Source organism: Lytechinus pictus, chromosome 3, assembly GCF_037042905.1.
Source record: "Lytechinus pictus isolate F3 Inbred chromosome 3, Lp3.0, whole genome shotgun sequence".
NCBI classification, from domain to species: Eukaryota; Metazoa; Echinodermata; class Echinoidea; order Temnopleuroida; family Toxopneustidae; genus Lytechinus; species Lytechinus pictus.
The window spans coordinates 17,045,318-17,062,841 of record NC_087247.1 but is presented as its reverse complement, the minus strand read 5'-3'; the positions used below and the strand labels follow the sequence as shown (position 1 = coordinate 17,062,841).

General features: G+C 33.5%; 1 protein-coding gene across 2 annotated transcripts in view; it reads right to left on the bottom strand.

Annotated features, from left to right (window-relative positions):
- Positions 1 to 3,535: 3,535 nt before the first annotated feature.
- The window catches only part of LOC129257717 (tropomodulin-1-like), a 33,141-nt gene continuing 19,152 nt past the window's right edge, over positions 3,536 to 17,524 (bottom strand). Inside the window, exons 8-10 of one of the 2 annotated variants that reach the window (XM_054896109.2) lie at positions 14,970 to 15,113; positions 13,471 to 13,618; positions 3,536 to 9,812 (exon numbers count right to left, since the gene is read on the bottom strand). In XM_054896109.2, the coding sequence (XP_054752084.2) occupies positions 9,784 to 9,812; positions 13,471 to 13,618; positions 14,970 to 15,113 (321 nt within the window). In that variant the 3' untranslated portion in view covers positions 3,536 to 9,783. Of the gene's footprint in view, positions 9,813 to 11,343; positions 12,274 to 12,731; positions 13,619 to 14,969; positions 15,114 to 17,524 lie in introns of those variants that run through there. The other variant, XR_010292965.1, reaches the window with a different exon arrangement.

Genomic DNA, 17,524 nt, shown 5'->3' with positions numbered 1-17,524 from the left:
CAAGTACCTAAAATAAGATTCTTAACCAATTCACCAAATATCAGTAATCAAATCTCCTCAATATCAGTAATTTATATAGAATACTTCAAACAATTTAATTGTAAGCATATAAAATTCTAAATATGATACAGGTTTGAAAATTTTGCATATAGGCCTATTCAACCCTTACGAAATTAACTGGACTGAATGTCTCCTTCGATTATTGTGAAATTATATTAACTTCTCCTTAGATTTATGTATAGTAATACTCCAACTCTGAAAAAAGGCACTTACAATTATAATTAAATTATTTGCAACATGAATCTGGTTAACATTCTAATGATGAGCTCTCACTCAATTTGCGACGCACGAGGTGTATGCAGTTCCGAAATTATTTGTAAGTGCAAGTCTGATCCAAAATTGAAAAAAAACAAAAAAAAAAAAACATGATTTCGTAAATATATATATAGGCCTACGAGTTAATGCAAGTTGTGTTTTCACCTCGCATGAATAATGGCTATGTAATACTTTTGCTGGTTTAAATTGATTTATTTATGACGTTTATGATTGCAAAAATATCCTCATATCATAAACATCATAAAATAAATGGAATCTGGGCATTTTTTCATCATGAAATCAATAATGCGAAGCGCGAGCTGAAAATATTTGATATTTAGATATGAAAAAGGGTCAATTTATGCATTATTTCAGGCACTGTGTAGGAAAATTGTGAAGTGGATAGGGATCGCACTTAATAAATGAAAATGATGACTATTCCTCTTCCTTAGCGCGAGGTGAAACTTGCCGATATTCCATTCTGAAAAAAGGGACACTTCAATTATTATAGGAATTCATAAAAATATTATCCTATTTATTAATCTAATAAGCCTAATAAGAGCACGAAATTTGTTGATATCAAGGCCTGAAAACTGGAAATTTTAAGAATGCACTTTTGTAATTATGAATAGGATGCATGAGTTGAAATATTTTTAACAATTGATGTGAGCCCAAATTACATGCCGAAATTTTTGATAAACTGTCATCAAAATGGGATTTTAAGAACTTTGCTATTATACAGAATTAAAGTAGAGGTATACATAACACAATCAAAATGATAGCGCGCAGCGCTACCTAGTACGTTTTGACAATCAGACCTGAAAAGGGATATTTTTAGAACTTTATGGAATGCACGAAGTAGATATGTAATGACAAAACAAATAATGCGAGCGCGCAGCGTGAGCTGTAATGGCTGATATTCAGACAACAAAACGGACATTTTACAAAGTACTTTTATTCAAATTAATTTGCAAATCAAACAAAATAATAAAAGATCGATGTCCGTGTTGAAAAATGATTTGTATATTGACTTCAAAACTTGATATTTTAAGCTGTAAATCAGGCTATTGAGCGAGATATATATGTATCATTCGAATATATAGGCAATATAGTGACATGAATTTTTTTATTTTCCAAGTCTTCCCCTGATCTTATTCTAATTTACCCGTCTTCCTCCTCTTATTTTTTTCTCTCTTTCCCCTTCCCCTTTTTTTTTTGCTCTGCCAAGGGGGGGGGGGGGTTGGGACCCCCTGGATCCGCCTATGTGTTAAGGGAGGGCTGAATATCCCTTTATATAGGTGTCGATTTCTTGTGATAATTGGGGTTAGTTGGTGTCCGAGTCCTGGCGAGGGAGCAAAGCGACCGAGCAGGGGGAGTATGTGGAAGGGGGGTATTCCCCCTCCCACGGTAGGGACTTTTAAAGAAATTGACATGGGAAAATTGTATTTTAGAGCAAACTAAAATCACTTTCTAGGCCATTATATTGGAGTCCGCTTTCAATATTAAAAAATGGATCCGCCTATGTGTTAAGGGAGGGCTGAATATCCCTTTATATAGGTGTCGATTTCTTGTGATAATTGGGGTTGATTGGTGTCCGAGTCCTGGCGAGGGAGCAAAGCGACCGAGCAGGGGGAGTATGTGGAAGGGGGGTATTCCCCCTCCCACGGTAGGGACTTTTAAAGAAATTGACATGGGAAAATTGTATTTTAGAGCAAACTAAAATCACTTTCTAGGCCATTTTATTGGAGTCCGCTTTCAATATTAAATTACAAAACATTGTAACACACAACAAGTTTCAAATTTAAAAGTATTAATTTTATTTCAAGAAGAAGAACAACTCAAAATATTGATAGAAAAATAAGGTAGGCCTACTTGAATACGGAAAATCATAAGTAACGCTTAAAACAACCAATAAGAACAGATTTGTTGATCATAAGGTAAAAGCATGAAAATACAGTTTGGTGTTAGGTCAAAATGTAACTTTTAGTTGAAAAGTGACATAAATTGCATTGCATTGATTTCATCGCAAAACCCTGCCATAATTGACTGATCTCACAACTATAGGATGGTGATCAAAGGGGAAAATTGTGTTATTCAAATATGATGAAGGTATATTCCCAACCTGTGTAACTTTTGCTAAGTTGATAAGAACATATAAAATGCATTTGTTGTTAATTAAGTTATATGCACCATTGAAATGAGAGAGGACCTAATTTTATTCATGGCTCATTAAATTACCCTATATTAGCAAGTTTACTTATCACATACAGATAGGCCTAAGTGCGTTAACTGTTTTCAAAACAGACTGGTCACTTTCAGAAAAAAAAAGGATTAATTGATTTGGGGAATGAATTTTTTTTTTCCTTCTGTGTTGTCAATTTATTTAATTGATTTTACGCATTTCAATAAAAAATTCGTTTTTATTAAATGCCCTCCAAATAATGGGGGGGGGGGGGCATGATTGTACAGGTACAGGTCAGGCCATCCCCCACCTGATTTTTTGGGGAATATATCCCCCATCGGCTGACCCCCAAAAAAGGAAAAGAAAAACGGGGGGGGGGGGGGGAAAGGAGAAAGAGAGGGAGATAGAAAAAGAAATGTAGGGGGGGGGGGGAAGAAGAAATTATCATATATCATATCATAACATGTTATATTATTTCATATATATTGTATTATATAGTGAATTGTGCGTGAAAACCATCGCAAGCATCTTACATTTTCATGTTTTTTATCATGTAAAATTGTAAACAGACAGAGATAACAAAATATTAATAGCCCCATACCCTTTGTTTATATCTATTTAAAACAGCTTTGTGGCTCTTTAAGTGAATAAAATATACTTACAAGCATGGTTAACAACCAGGGAGGGAAGTTTTAAATATTTTACACCAACTCTTAAATTCATCATCTTCCATTGTCTAATTAAAGTTATATTAACAGACCGATGTTATCTAAGTTATATAATTCTCTTAAATCTATTTGGTTTTAATGTTCATCTTAAATAAATCATAAAGTGATATGCAAGAGGAAAATATTGTGAAATATTAAATAGTAAGCAAACTGAAATTGAAACTGGTTAATGCCTACACAAAATGTATTCTATTTTAATATATTGTAATTCTTTATTAAGATTGTTTTAAACTATAGGTTTTATCCATAACTCCACCCAACCTTCAAGTGCTCATGTAGGAAAACACAATAAAGAAGAATCTAAACACACTTATCAATGGTCTAATCTACATTTAATACAGTAATTTAATCAAAGTTCATTACATATACAAACATGAATGAATCCGATGCACATTGAAAATCACTGGAAGTAATAAAGATCATACAACATTCTCACTCATGTTTTTATTTCACACTGATTTCAAATTGATTTTAAGTAATATTCTACAACTGCCAACTCTGTGGTTACACCGGTTCATTATGATAACCTCTAATTAATATTTTTACATTACTCTTTAACAGGAAATTAGGGAATACAATGCAGTAATTATGTGAAGAATAGATTCTATTACCTGGCAGCATAACATAGTTTGTGCACCTTCTTAGAATGAAATAAATTAGATTTCTACTACAATCTCCAAACAAACCGATCAAATGCTCATATAGAAAGGGTTTATTATGTACAGGTACTGGTAGTTCAAGATAGAGTCAAGCATTTTCAGAAAATGGGCAGAAAATGAAGTGCTGTCAACACAATTTTGTGAAATATAATTAAAAAAAACATAACAAAACAGGTCATACAATATAATTAAGACACATAGTAAAATCCAGAAGTACTATAGTGTGGTGTCATTCATTATTTTTCTTTGCAGGTCAGCATTTACATGACCATATATCAATAGCATATGATTAAAAACTTCTGCACACCAAATATGACCATTCAAATTGGTTCTGGGTATGACCAAATGAATACCTAATTAGTCCCAATGAAATCAGTGTAAATTGACCTGGCTCATAACTAGTTGAAACCCAACCACTTTACACCAATTTCAATACAGAATATTGGGTATTCATGTAGCCACATTTTAAGGGCCCTCATACACTGACTCCCACTAAATCTGGGCTGTTGGATGTGTTTTCTTCGAGCTCTAGTACCTTTCTCTGGCTGCTATTCTCTCGAGCATTTTGCTTACGATAGTTGGCCACTGCATTTTATTTTATATATCATTGTTTACTTGTATATCTATGTAAATTATTCTTCTATTATGTAATCGTCACAATTTGTAATTCCTTCATTTATTTTTGTATTTATTTATATTCATTATGATTACTGTGTTTCATATATTTTTAATTAATGCAGAAACACCTGCAAAAAAAAAAGACATGGTATCGAAAATGCTAAAATGCCCCACAATATATATTTTTTATGATGCCATTGCTTCAGTACTCCCCAACATCTGTGTTGCAACTATCAACAGACTTTCACGATTAAAGTGGGTTACAGCTGATAACTGCAAAGCCAACTATGTCTTTCCTTTACACATTTGCACATAGATGAATAAAGGTCAGAGCAAGTAGTCTGGGACATTCATAAAGCCGTGTACAAGTACATAGGATGTACAGAAAAGAAATATTTAGATGGCTTTGACTAATAGTTGCCAGCTTTAATCCCCTTTACGTAAACGAATCTGATCGAAGTCTCATATGTACATGTATGTGTATGTAGAAGTTGAAAATATGCTGATTGAGTATACTATATGAATGCAGCTCAGATGTTTGAAAAATGATTCCTGAAAGTATTAAAAACATGCTATTTCTGCAAATGCTTGAGTCTTCCCTAAAGTATACTGGCATTCATCAAATATCATGCCAGGAAAAACATTCCATCACCAGTAAACAATACACATACTTACAGATTGATTCAAATATTCATGTAAATCATTGACAACATGATCATATTAACATACATGATAATATTACCACACACGCATTACAAAGCACAGAAGCTCCCTTCTAGATTATGTCTTTTATGTAAGAAATAAGTATGAAAGTTATTCCCTTACTCTTGAGTAAGGTTCCTTAACAACCATATCTAGCACTTCAAACTGGGAGAACAATGTGTGGGGAGCTGGTGTCTTTGAATGTTTTACTGAATGGTGCTATACAAATGCTGTTCATCATCATCAAATTATAAATATTGACTAAGTATTATGCAAATGAACATTTTTGTTTTTACCCTTTTCGTCTTTTTGCTAGTAGATTGTGGCTCAACAAATAACATACTTGGCAGTATTTGCTGTGTGCCAAGTATTTGTTTAAAAGAATATCCCTTGGCTATTAATAAGCAATTATTTCTTGATGCCTCACTGATATAATAGAATGGAACAATATAGGCGATCTATGAGCTTGAATTTGAATTCAAGCATCATGTGCCAGCACTTTGATATCAATTTGAAGTTGCATAAAGTGAGGGTTATTCAAGGATACATGAATAAACAAGAATGCTCCCTTTTCCTGGTCATGTGAACAGCTATTCCAATATACCCACAACAAGCTTAGAAATTTCATGGTACTCTATGCAAGTGCAAGATGACTCGGAGAAGCAAAATGATATATTTATCACTTTTCACATATTCCATGTTATGACATTCTACCAAACCACCTCCCAAAAGATACTTCTATCGAATTGCACCTAAATAAAATGTTCATGCAAGGAGAGAATGTACCTAATCATAAAAACCTGAATATACCACATATAGTACTGATCTTACTACAATAAAATAATCCTACATTCTGCTAAATATGAAATAAGTAGTACATGCACACAAGATTTGAAGTCACTTGCAAATATATCATAAAACCTACTAAGGCATCAGACCGGATGATATTGGTCAATTAATTGCAAGCTTCCTTTCTCTTTTGAAAATTTCTATTGGCAACCTAGGGCAGAAGGCAGAGCTTTAAAAATCATGCAATTCATAAAGAGTTGAAAAGAGAATAATCTGATAGCTAAATGGCTAATCATAAATGAAATAATCTGACTTTGTACAAACAATTTACATGGAATATACAAAACATAAAACATTTTAATGGCACATTAACATGGTTAATTCATCAATGACATGGTTCTGCAAGATACTGTAATCATGTTCATTTCTGGCTTAGTTTACCCATTCTAGCATCAGCCAATAATATTTAATCCACAACGATGACGACTTATCTTTGCTATGATTCAATCCAAGAAGAGTCTGATATTTTGAATGATTCTATGGATTCCTGTATTAACAGAAAGGGTATTACTTCACACAATAGAAATTAATATTTTTATATAAATCTGTACCAGTGGTACATAAAAAAAACCCACATGTTTTGGGATATTCCATTGGTGCACTCACCACTAATAGCACAAGCTTTTTCTGTTATCACATCTATCACAAATAACAAACATAGTAGAAAATAAGACTAACAGCGAGTTGATAAGGTAACATTCCTACACAATTAATCTAAACAGATTGGCAGTTGCTTTCAAAGATGAATCATTTCAAAATGAAAGTTATTCGGCAAAAGAGCACACCTTCAACGTTATTTGCATAAAACCCATAAGAAGGATGTAATGAAAGCTCATGTAATTGTCTACGTAAGCACTCTCATACTCCAGACTCCAATGAACTTCTAAATATGGTCATCTCAATTATTTAATGAAGCACATTCATGGTGTTATCTCTAGATATTATTAGAGCAATTGCTCTAATAGGAGTGTTGCCTTTAAAAATGATTGTGACTACAGAATTATCCAATTCCTATTTGTTTTGTACAGTGACATAGGCTATGGGTAAAACTGTCAATGGAACTTGTACAATGCTGGTATATAATCACCAAGGAGCCAAAGGCGTGCTCTAAGATCCATCTTTTTAAACAAATACAATATTGATGAATGACAATTGTTTATTTACAATACCTTTCACTATACTTTGAACTAAATAAAAATAAAAATCTGATTGAAATGATTTTCATGTCATTTTGCATGATAGTATGCAAAATATGGACTTATGGGAAGTGCTAATATTTATAGTGCTACGCCACTCATTTCTACCTAAAATGCTGAATAAAATACAATAAATCACTCTACAAAATCTATATACCTAGTTCTTAAAGCCTCTCAATTGAATATCATCTAGTGTTAAATAATCACCATTTAATGAATATAATGAATACAGTTTGCAAGTTGAAGTAACTTTCCCTTTTTCATATACTGTTTTTACTTATCACGATGTCCAATATACCATGGCTTTTATAAGTAGTACAAAGTTTCTAAAATGGGTACATTGACACAAAGCAATAACAGAAGTATGCATTTCTGTTTTCTCTAATCTTTTTAAGTAGAGATAGATTCCCACAAGACACCTAGGTGGGATGAAGATTATAATGTAGATCTGATAAATACATGTATGATTATACTTGGATATCACATAATTTAAAATTGGGTTGGCACGGCAAGGATTAAAATAAAAAGCAAAATTGCCTCCTTCATTTCATTTTGCATGTTATAAAATCTGATCAAATAATTTGATTATGGGCAAATTTGTATAAAATGCTCTAATACGTTCTTCATATAATCATACTAGCATGGCAGCACCATACAAATCAGGGCCCCGTCTTACAAAGAGTTACAATTAATCTAATCAATCGCAACTCTATGGAAATCCATCAGTGTCATATTTTTTCTCAGGAAATTTGCAAAATGTCCTTTGTAAACAAATAATAACACACCAAATTGTCAAGAAATCAATGAATTTTATGGATATACATTCATATCTAGAAAAATTGTTGAACAAACATGCATTTTATATGTTGATTTTGCTGGCTTTCCATAGTTGTGATTGATCGCAACTCTTTGTGAGATGGGCCCCTGATCTCACTACATTAACATATTAACTTAAAGTGATAGTAAAGAACCACTGCTACTTTAAAAGTAATATTTCAGTAACTAAAAAAATATTGACCTACACTACATTATTTTTCATATCACATCCATTACTTGTCATATACGCAAGGGGCCCAATGATTTTTATAATTACGACAAATTAAAAACAGGCAATTATCAAGACCTGATTTGCGTATCGCTACTCAATAAAATAATTCCAGGATGAGGATGTACGAAATGGTGCAGATGCAACTCTCTTAATACTTTAGAATAACATAGCATCTTATATTAATTGCACTTTTATAAAAACAGCAAGCCTGGGGAAAACAAACTCAGTACTAGGTTACACAAAGCTTAGCGATTGATCTTAGGGCTGAGTTTTATGCCTGATTGCATTGATCATTATGTGCAATCAAACATATAAATCAATGGTAAGATCAAGCACTACACCTTTTGTTACAGGCACTAGGTGTACATGCATGTCCATGTATAGAGCAGTAACAAATATACTCTCAGTCAAGGATCAGGCCATGAACAAGCTCAAAATGACCTTCAAAGATTATTTGTCACATACATGTATTAATATTTCTGCTGCTAAAAAATATTGTCACAATGTCGCTGTTTGTATCACTTCTGATTCTTTTATTGTACAAATTAGTACTGCATGTACACTTGGTCTATTCCCTGGGCTTGCCTCATAACTACACACAAAAAAATCCATTTAAGATGCTTGATTGCTATATAAAAAAACACCTGCCATGTCCTTCCCTCATTAGTGCACCTTGAATTTGTAACCTTCCCTGGGAAAGATTCCACTTCGATAGGGGAAAATATCCCCAAAATGAAACATTATTGAATCTACAAGTACCTAATAAAGTTTTACATGAAGTGACTCTTGGTCAAGATATATGGGAATATTCTTGTTTGCAAGTGTTCCCTTTCAACATAAAACATATTTCACAGATGCTTATGATAGGAATTGTAAGAGTGTGTTTGTGTGTACTCTTACAATTAGATTTCATTAGACAATGAAATGATGGAAACACAATTTTACCATTACACTTAAAAACCAAATGATGGCTATTTTCATCAACTATCAAATTCTTTTGAATACAAACAAAATAACAATCAAATCAACAAAAATGCAATTTTAATTCCGAAATAAAAAGATACAGCAAACCTAACTCTGGATTTGAACAAAATAATTGAACATGACGTCTACTGGTAAATTTCAAACTGATAGCAAAAAAATACAAGTAAAGGAAGTATTAGAAATAATCAAACTTATCTTTTTTATTTTGCTGAAGCTAGAAAAAAATTGGAGATTCAGAATCATCACTTCAAGAATATTTCATAAACATGGGCACCTTAAAGAGTGTATTTACAGGTTTCCTTCATCTCCATTGGTTTCATAACAGACTAACTGCAGATATCCAGCAGATGTTGTCCAGCAGGAGAAAATCCCTCCACCCAACACACAAACACAAGTGAAAGGAACTGAGTTTTGAGTAAGAGTTCTATGAGATGAAGTCTACATTTATAGCAGAGGAAGTCACTTAGAGATTGTGACATGTTAACACATGTTATAACCAGTTTCACTTCTTCCCTGATTTCTGTGTACGCACTGCAAAAAGAAAGAGTAAAAAGAAAACAAAAATATAGATGTTAAATATAGGCCTTCAGTGTATGTATTAAACATTTAAGTCATGTTGATGGATAAGTTTGTCTCTACTAAAATAATCTGAAACAACAAAAATTGAATAAAATGTTAAATGCAAGTTAAAGATATTTTTTTCATTAAACAGCTATTAGAAGAATTCATAATGTTCAAATGTTATGTCTTATTCTTTAATATTCGCTTACATTTTAAAGTACTTCTCTTAGATGTTACAATATGCAACATATACCATAATCCATATCTTCATCCCGGGGGGCCACTTCCATTGACGAGTGGATACCATGCGCAACCATGGGGTCTCGAAAAGCACCCTAAACAAGTATTTTCCATATTCTGAAAATGCACCCCTTAACAAGTATTGGTGTGTGAAACCCTACCCATAACAAGTATTGGAAACAAAACAATATTCTGGGCAAGTATTTCCTGAATTAAACCCTAAACAAGTACAGTGATATGTTGATTGTTATGTCACGGACGCCGGCCCCACCTCCCACACCTCACGAAAATCATACTCTAAACACGTAACGTTAGCCTAATGTTGACTGTTGGGGCAAAAAGTACATCCTTTATAAATCATTTAATATGTTTTATACCCTCACGAATTTGACCCTTAACACGTAGCTTTCCTAGCGAAATAGATGGCCTTTTTTCATTATTTTAGTGTTTTTGACACCCTTATTACGTTACGTACGTAACGTGCCCTATCTTGAAAAAGACATCCTTTTTACGTGTTTTTTTGGTCGTGCATGGTATCCGCTCGTCAATGTAAGTGGCCCCCTGGGATCTTCATACAATTTGAAGAGAAATGGTTGAATATTTAACACAGCATATTTTATCAACATCTTTGTCAAGGCTCTGACAACTTTCCTTGATTTTGATTGGCTGGGAAGCACAGTTCCTATGGTAACTGTCGGATAAACCAAGTCTCGTCAGATAAAACGTTTGATGAAATGCTCCCAGCTGCTAAAAATCTTTTACTCCCTTTGGTGGGATGGTCAAAATGATGGTTCACTGTGCTTCATTCTAACTTCTTGAATTATTCTGGATTATTGATCCTTGTCAAATTATACCAATGTGATAATTAGCATTCCGGATTATAAACTTCTTCATTCCAAAGAAGTAACCACATTTTTGTATCTTCCTTCTTAAATCAGAGCATTTCTGTCAATATAAAATCCACTCTCTGAAGTGAAATCAAGGGTCTGACAAACAGAAGGACAGAACTCACTTATTGACCATTTTGAGCTTTGGGTACCAAAATAATCATTAAACAAAAATGTTGAAGGCTTGCTGGGAATTTAATAATGTTGTTACATCTTTTGACTTGTTTACTTAATCAGGAACACATCCAGATTATTTGAATTCTACTGCCTATTGCCTTCACTGTAAAATAACAATTCCCCACATTTAGTTTTCAATGGCAGATTTTTTTTTTTACAACATCACTTTTATCAAAATCACAGGCTGTTTTTTTTTTGTAGTTAAGACTTTTTCCAATTGTCAACCCCTTGATATTTGCCTACTCCTGGACAATGTTGACATTTTGTGAGCTGGGGCACACAAAGATACACTTTCTTTTCTGGATACAGTGACTACAAAAGGAAACACTCTGCTTGACACAAAGAAATGCACACTTTATATGTACACACCTGTGTACCCAATGATGCATACTTTCTCTGCCTCATATGACAAGTGCATGTACTGTAGCACGATTAACTTTGTGAAATAAGCAGAGAGAATGCTGATTTTACGTGGGTGTGTTTTTCATTTCTTTTCAAAGGAGTGGCACAGCAATAAATTGAAAATTACATCTGCATAAAAACGGAAGGAGGGTTCTCATGAATAGGACAAGAAAATTCACTTTGTGGGCTATCTTTTTCTCATCATGATTAATATAACAGAGGAAATGTAACAAAAAAAAAGAAAGATAATTGAATCTCAATATTTTGTCCTTTACAATCAACATGCTTCAACGACTAGTTTAAGTATTGGGACAATAAATGCAATACACATACAAAAACACATACATCCAAAGTGAAATGCACGATGATATGAAAAATGTGCATAATTTAAATTTCATAAATTTGAAAATCACTCAAAATAGTCCCTTGATTGGAATTCAAACTAAAGTGCATGATGATTTTATTCAACATCCAGTCTGCTCATTATAATCTTGATAATTTGAAAATGCCATGGTAATACAAGATACTGATTCCAGACACTTTTTTCACCTAGCATACTGCATGTACAGAGCTGATATCTACTTTCAACTTTAAATCCAATAGGCCTGAGAGAGCTGAACAGTGTGTTTTGTTTACCAACTATTACAGGTGTGTATTGTGTATAATGTCAACAATACAACAAAGGTGTTGACCTAGAAAAGATTCTGAATATCCCTTATGCAGACCTGCCAACCTCTGGGAATGAAAAACTGTATTCTGTGATAAAAAAAACGGTATTTTCCCCCAAAAAAGTGTATTTCATAATAAAATTCTTGGCGCACTCGCTCATCGCGGCGCTCAAGCTGCATGCAAGCTAAAATGCGCACTGCTCTTGCAGATGAAAAAAAAAACATTAAAACATGTGTATATCTTCACCCTGGTTTGAACAAAATGATTGAAAAAAAAACAAGTTACCTGAAATTACATTGATCTAATAACCATATTTGTGCACGTTTTATGAAATAGAGACATATAGAGATTATTTTTCTCAATAAATTACGATTAAGTTTTTTTTTTTTTTTTTTTTTTTTTTTTTTTAATACAAAAAACGTAATTTTCAAAGAAAAAACGTACTGCCGTATTTTGGTTGCAAAAACGTACTAAATACGGCTAAAACGTACTGGTTGGCAGGTCTGCTTATGACAACAGGAAGAGACTACACTTAACTTATCCTCTACCTGTGACTGACCTCATTTGTCAGTTCCTTCAATCATCATTTTTCATCTAGAGATGTGAGATTTCCTTTGGTGACGATTTCCGTCTTTCATTTCATCAAGGGATTGCTCAAACGTTATACAGTTAACCTATATTTAGGGTCAAGACTGATGCTAGGGGCACTTTAGGCATTTACCAAGGTAGTGTGAGACATTACCTCAAAGGGTTACCATCAACAGCTAATATAACCCAATTCTCCATAACAAAACATTTGCCTGAAATTATATTTCGGAAAGCATAAGAAGCTCGTCTGGCCATTCGAGCCGGATGAGCTAAAAATAAGTCAGCTTGGGAAAAAATTAATCCAAATTCTCAAATAAACTGTAAAACCAAATTATGTTTTTTTTTTTATTTCATAGAGAAGAACCTTAACCTTAAACTGTTTTTTTCTTTATTACTGTCTTTCTTTTTATTTTTACAAATACAAAGTGTCTCGTTCTTCTCCATCCATTGGTCTACTGGTGGGGATTTTCAAGGAATTGGACCCCCCCGCCAAGATGAAGCCACTTAAACTATTCATTTTACAGTATTAATTGTATTATTTTTTTTCAAGATAATATTCAATGAATTCCCTGCACTATTTGGCCAAAGCTCAGCACCCCAAGAATTTTGACCTGTCGTATACCTAATAACCCTTCTTTGAAATATTACTGTTCTCTTTATCTTACCTGCTTCATTGTTTCTCATGAGAGCATCTTGTGCCATTGACCTAGGTCCTGCATGCTCAAAGGCCAAACCCAGCTTTAGAAGAGTCTTGTTTTTCTTCTCCAACATGATGGCATATTCCTGTTCTCCTTTACTTCCCATCATTGATCTCTGAAAAATATCAATAAGATATAAATATATGAAGAAAATAAAACACAAATAAGATTTTGACTTCAATTGTGTTGAGTTGAAGTGACTGTGACTCGTTCACACATTCAATTAAAATTTGGCTGTAAATCTTTAAATAAAGCTCATAACTGCTAAATTTTGATCTTCACACTTTTCTGGCTCTTCAGCGTGCTTTAAAAAAGTGGCATAAGAAATGCATTTTCTTTGCTTTTTACTTGTATTTTTTTTAATTTGAGGGATGGACGATCAGCGAAACTATTCTAGTAAATCATAAACACAGAATTAATTGTTTTTAGGTAAGAGTAAAAACAAAGGTACACTTATGAATTTTTGAATAATCAGATTTAGTATTTGATTTGCACATGAAAATCACGTTCTTAGCTAGTTTAGGTCTGCTGTGTCACTTGGAACTGTGCAGCTGGTCATCACAAATTAGGTCTCAAAAGTTGTGTGAGACTAAAACAACTTTGGGATTGTTTTTGTTTTAAAATTTCTTTGCCCCCCCCCCCATCCAGGGCTATGAATGGTACATGACGATGTCACCCTTCAAAAGTAACATGTAGTGATCTTCTTTTTATATCAGCTAAAGCTATATATAATATATCTCCTAAATTTTTTCAATCAATAAAGTGACCAACATGACTTGAAAAACTATTTGGTATCAATTCTAAATCTTTTCAATTTGAGCATTCAGTTGACCTCACTCAAGGTAATATTGGTATCAATATGTCACGCTTCATGCAATTGATCTCACCAGACACAATGAATACTATGGAAATTCATTAGTGGCGAACGGAAATAACCTATTAAATGGATATGCTTATTTATTCTATTCTTCTTTACAAGGTTAACTGCATGGCAAATTCAAATAAATATGAATCAATGTAAATAGTCGAATATACAACTAATTGACATATAAATCTATAAACAATTGTTATACTGTCACAAATTCAGACATGACAGAAAAACTCAGATGAGTTTTGCACAAATTTGTTATTATATTGAAGGATACATTCCATAAAGAAATAATCTTTCCAATTGAAAATTATGAATTGTAGCCATTTTCTCATTTTCCCCTCATAGTTCTTGTTTGAAGTTCGGGATGACATCACAATAATCTGTATTCATAATCTCAAATAAATTTGATTCAGCTAATAAACGCAAATCATAATAATTACAACCCCACCAAGGAGGATTAAATAGCAATGGATTAATTATGTATTTGGATCTATAGACATGTAAAAAACCCAAATTGGAACAGTTTTTATCATCTGCTACAATGATAATCATATTTCTTGAGAACAATCTCACAACAACCCAATAGTCCTCCTACCTGATTTGCTACTCTGAATTCAGTCAATGATGTGTTGTTAGCCAGAGCTTTGCAGAGTATACTCATGCCTTCACTGGTGATGAAATTTGATTCCAGGTTCATTGACTTCAATGTTGAATTCTTCTTGATTACCTCAGCAGCCATCTGAGAATGGAAGGAAATCCATCTGTCATTAATCTCATGCTAACCACTGAATGAACTTTGATTGATGTTTTACTGTACACATGCACATGTACTGCACTTTAACAATTTCAGGATTTTTTTTTATATTCAAAAGTTATGTTCATGATTTTAGTTTTGTATTTTCATTTGCAGTAATGAACATCTATATAGAGTGGAAATATTAGCAATTCAGATCTCAAAATTTAGAAAAATAAAAAATTTGCAAAATTAAAACTTTTACAAAAAAATAAGCTTAAACTATATAAGCAGATTCTTGTTCTCTCTTGGGGGAGGGGGGTAAATAGGTTTGAAAGGTTGGCAGTAATTCAGATGTGACCTTATCCAGTGGACAAGATACTTAGAAATGGCAAAAATAATATACGAAGCTTTCATAATTATTAGAAAAACACCATGCAATAAACATAGGATCTTATACATGAAAGCATTTTTATAAAGCAAATTCTTCAATTCCTAAAGATTTTGGAAAAGTTCTTGGTTCTTGTAAAACATGGTAGGTAAAATCAACACTTGAAAACATACCAGTATTGGTTTTTTAACTAAATTTAAATTTAACAAAAGTTCAAAATTTTAGTGTGTCTGAGGGTGTGTTTATGCTTCCATTACAGAGACAGAATCAGCGTTTTCAAATGTTGTTTCAGAACGCTGATCGCAAACATGGTTCTGGGAGTGCTGTGTATGCTTCATTTTTCAGAGGCGAAATCATGATCTGCAGCTGGCTTCTCATCGTTATTTTCGTTGAGCAGGAAAGCAAGGTCAAATTGGACATGCCCTTTTTTTTCCAAGTGTTATGATTGACTAAAAAAAATTCTGATCTCTTAATATTATATAGAGATACTTGACATAGTCATAGAATTTTAATCAACCATGGTGAGGATAATAAATAGTAAGAGAATAAGTATACATAAGAAAATAACAAGACATCAATTTGTTTATGCTACTGGAACTTCTAGCTCATCAATGTCTCTTCATTATAACTCCAGGGACTCAATTTTAAGGCGCGCGAGAGCGATCGCGCGCTACATGCGCGCCTTAATCCATTTTAGGTAGCGCGATTAATAGCGCGCCTCGCGATCGCTGAGCTGCGCGGAAATCTGAATGTCGCCCCCGGAATTACTGCCGAGTGATAACAACTCAATGGCCCACTAGCGCCATATGCTTGAGCTCCGCTTGCCATTTAAGAATCATCCAAAATCCACACTCAAAATCATGAATAAGCCTTGAAAATAGCGAGGAGCGCAGTTTCAAATTTTGCGTCTTTTTTTCTGTACCACGTATTTCCATAAACATGGTACCAGGTATGGAAAAAAAATCAACGCAATGGTCGGGAAACAGTTGCATGTAAAGGGGTCCATTATGACTACCACCATGTGCAATTTCGAATGCACATGTTTCCCCTACAGATATCACAATTCTGTGATAAAAGAGGAAATAAATACCAGAGTCTAGTAACCTAGCATTGGTGAGTTGTCATTCGGCTTTGCTTTTCAAAACGGCCTATTAACATCCAAAATAAGTTACCTTATTGATGAATTATAATTAAAAAATCATTTGTTTTCTTTTTCTAGGGGATGAGGTAAATATCAGACAATAAATCATCAAACAAAGCTCCATCTATTTTACAAGGCCGGCGGCAGGCTCGCGCACGCATTGGCGTTTGTTCTAGCTAGCCAGTCAGAGCTCTGTCTCTCTGCCAGAGCTCTGGGGGACAATTCGCTCAGTAAAGGCCTCAATGATGGTGATTTTCTGTTTCAGACAGAGTTTATATTTCAGGTATATTATTCAAAACTGCCAATAAAGTTTGATGATTTCTTCATTGTCATGTATATTTAAGTTCTTAATGAATACATTCTCACCGAATTTAGACTCCCCCAGAGAGAAATGCAATTTTCATGGAGATCTGCGTTTTGAAAGAACTTCAGGAAAAGTTAGGGTATGTCACTCATCCTACGAACGAGGTTATGTGGGCCTTTATTACATGTACATGGCCGAGTACAGGGTATTGTACTGGAATAGACGGAGTAGAAATTAGATATTGAATTCATTTATATCCAAGTCCAACTCACAGTTACACACACACACCCACATCCAAGATTCTAAGCATGAAAAAATAACTTTAAAAATCATACAATATTAAACAAAAAGTAACATAATCCATTAATAAGTGAACAGGTATTCCTCAAAATACAAAAAGAGCATTTGAAAATAGCCCCCAAAATGCAAAAAGTAGCCCCCGAAATTTGACAAAAAATTTAAAATGGAGCCCCCGAAAAAAAAAAAATTGTCAGTGACTTAACCTTTAGCCAAAGTCAAAACCTCACTCAAACAGGTTTTATAACACACAATCTCATTACAATACATTGTAAAACAATTAT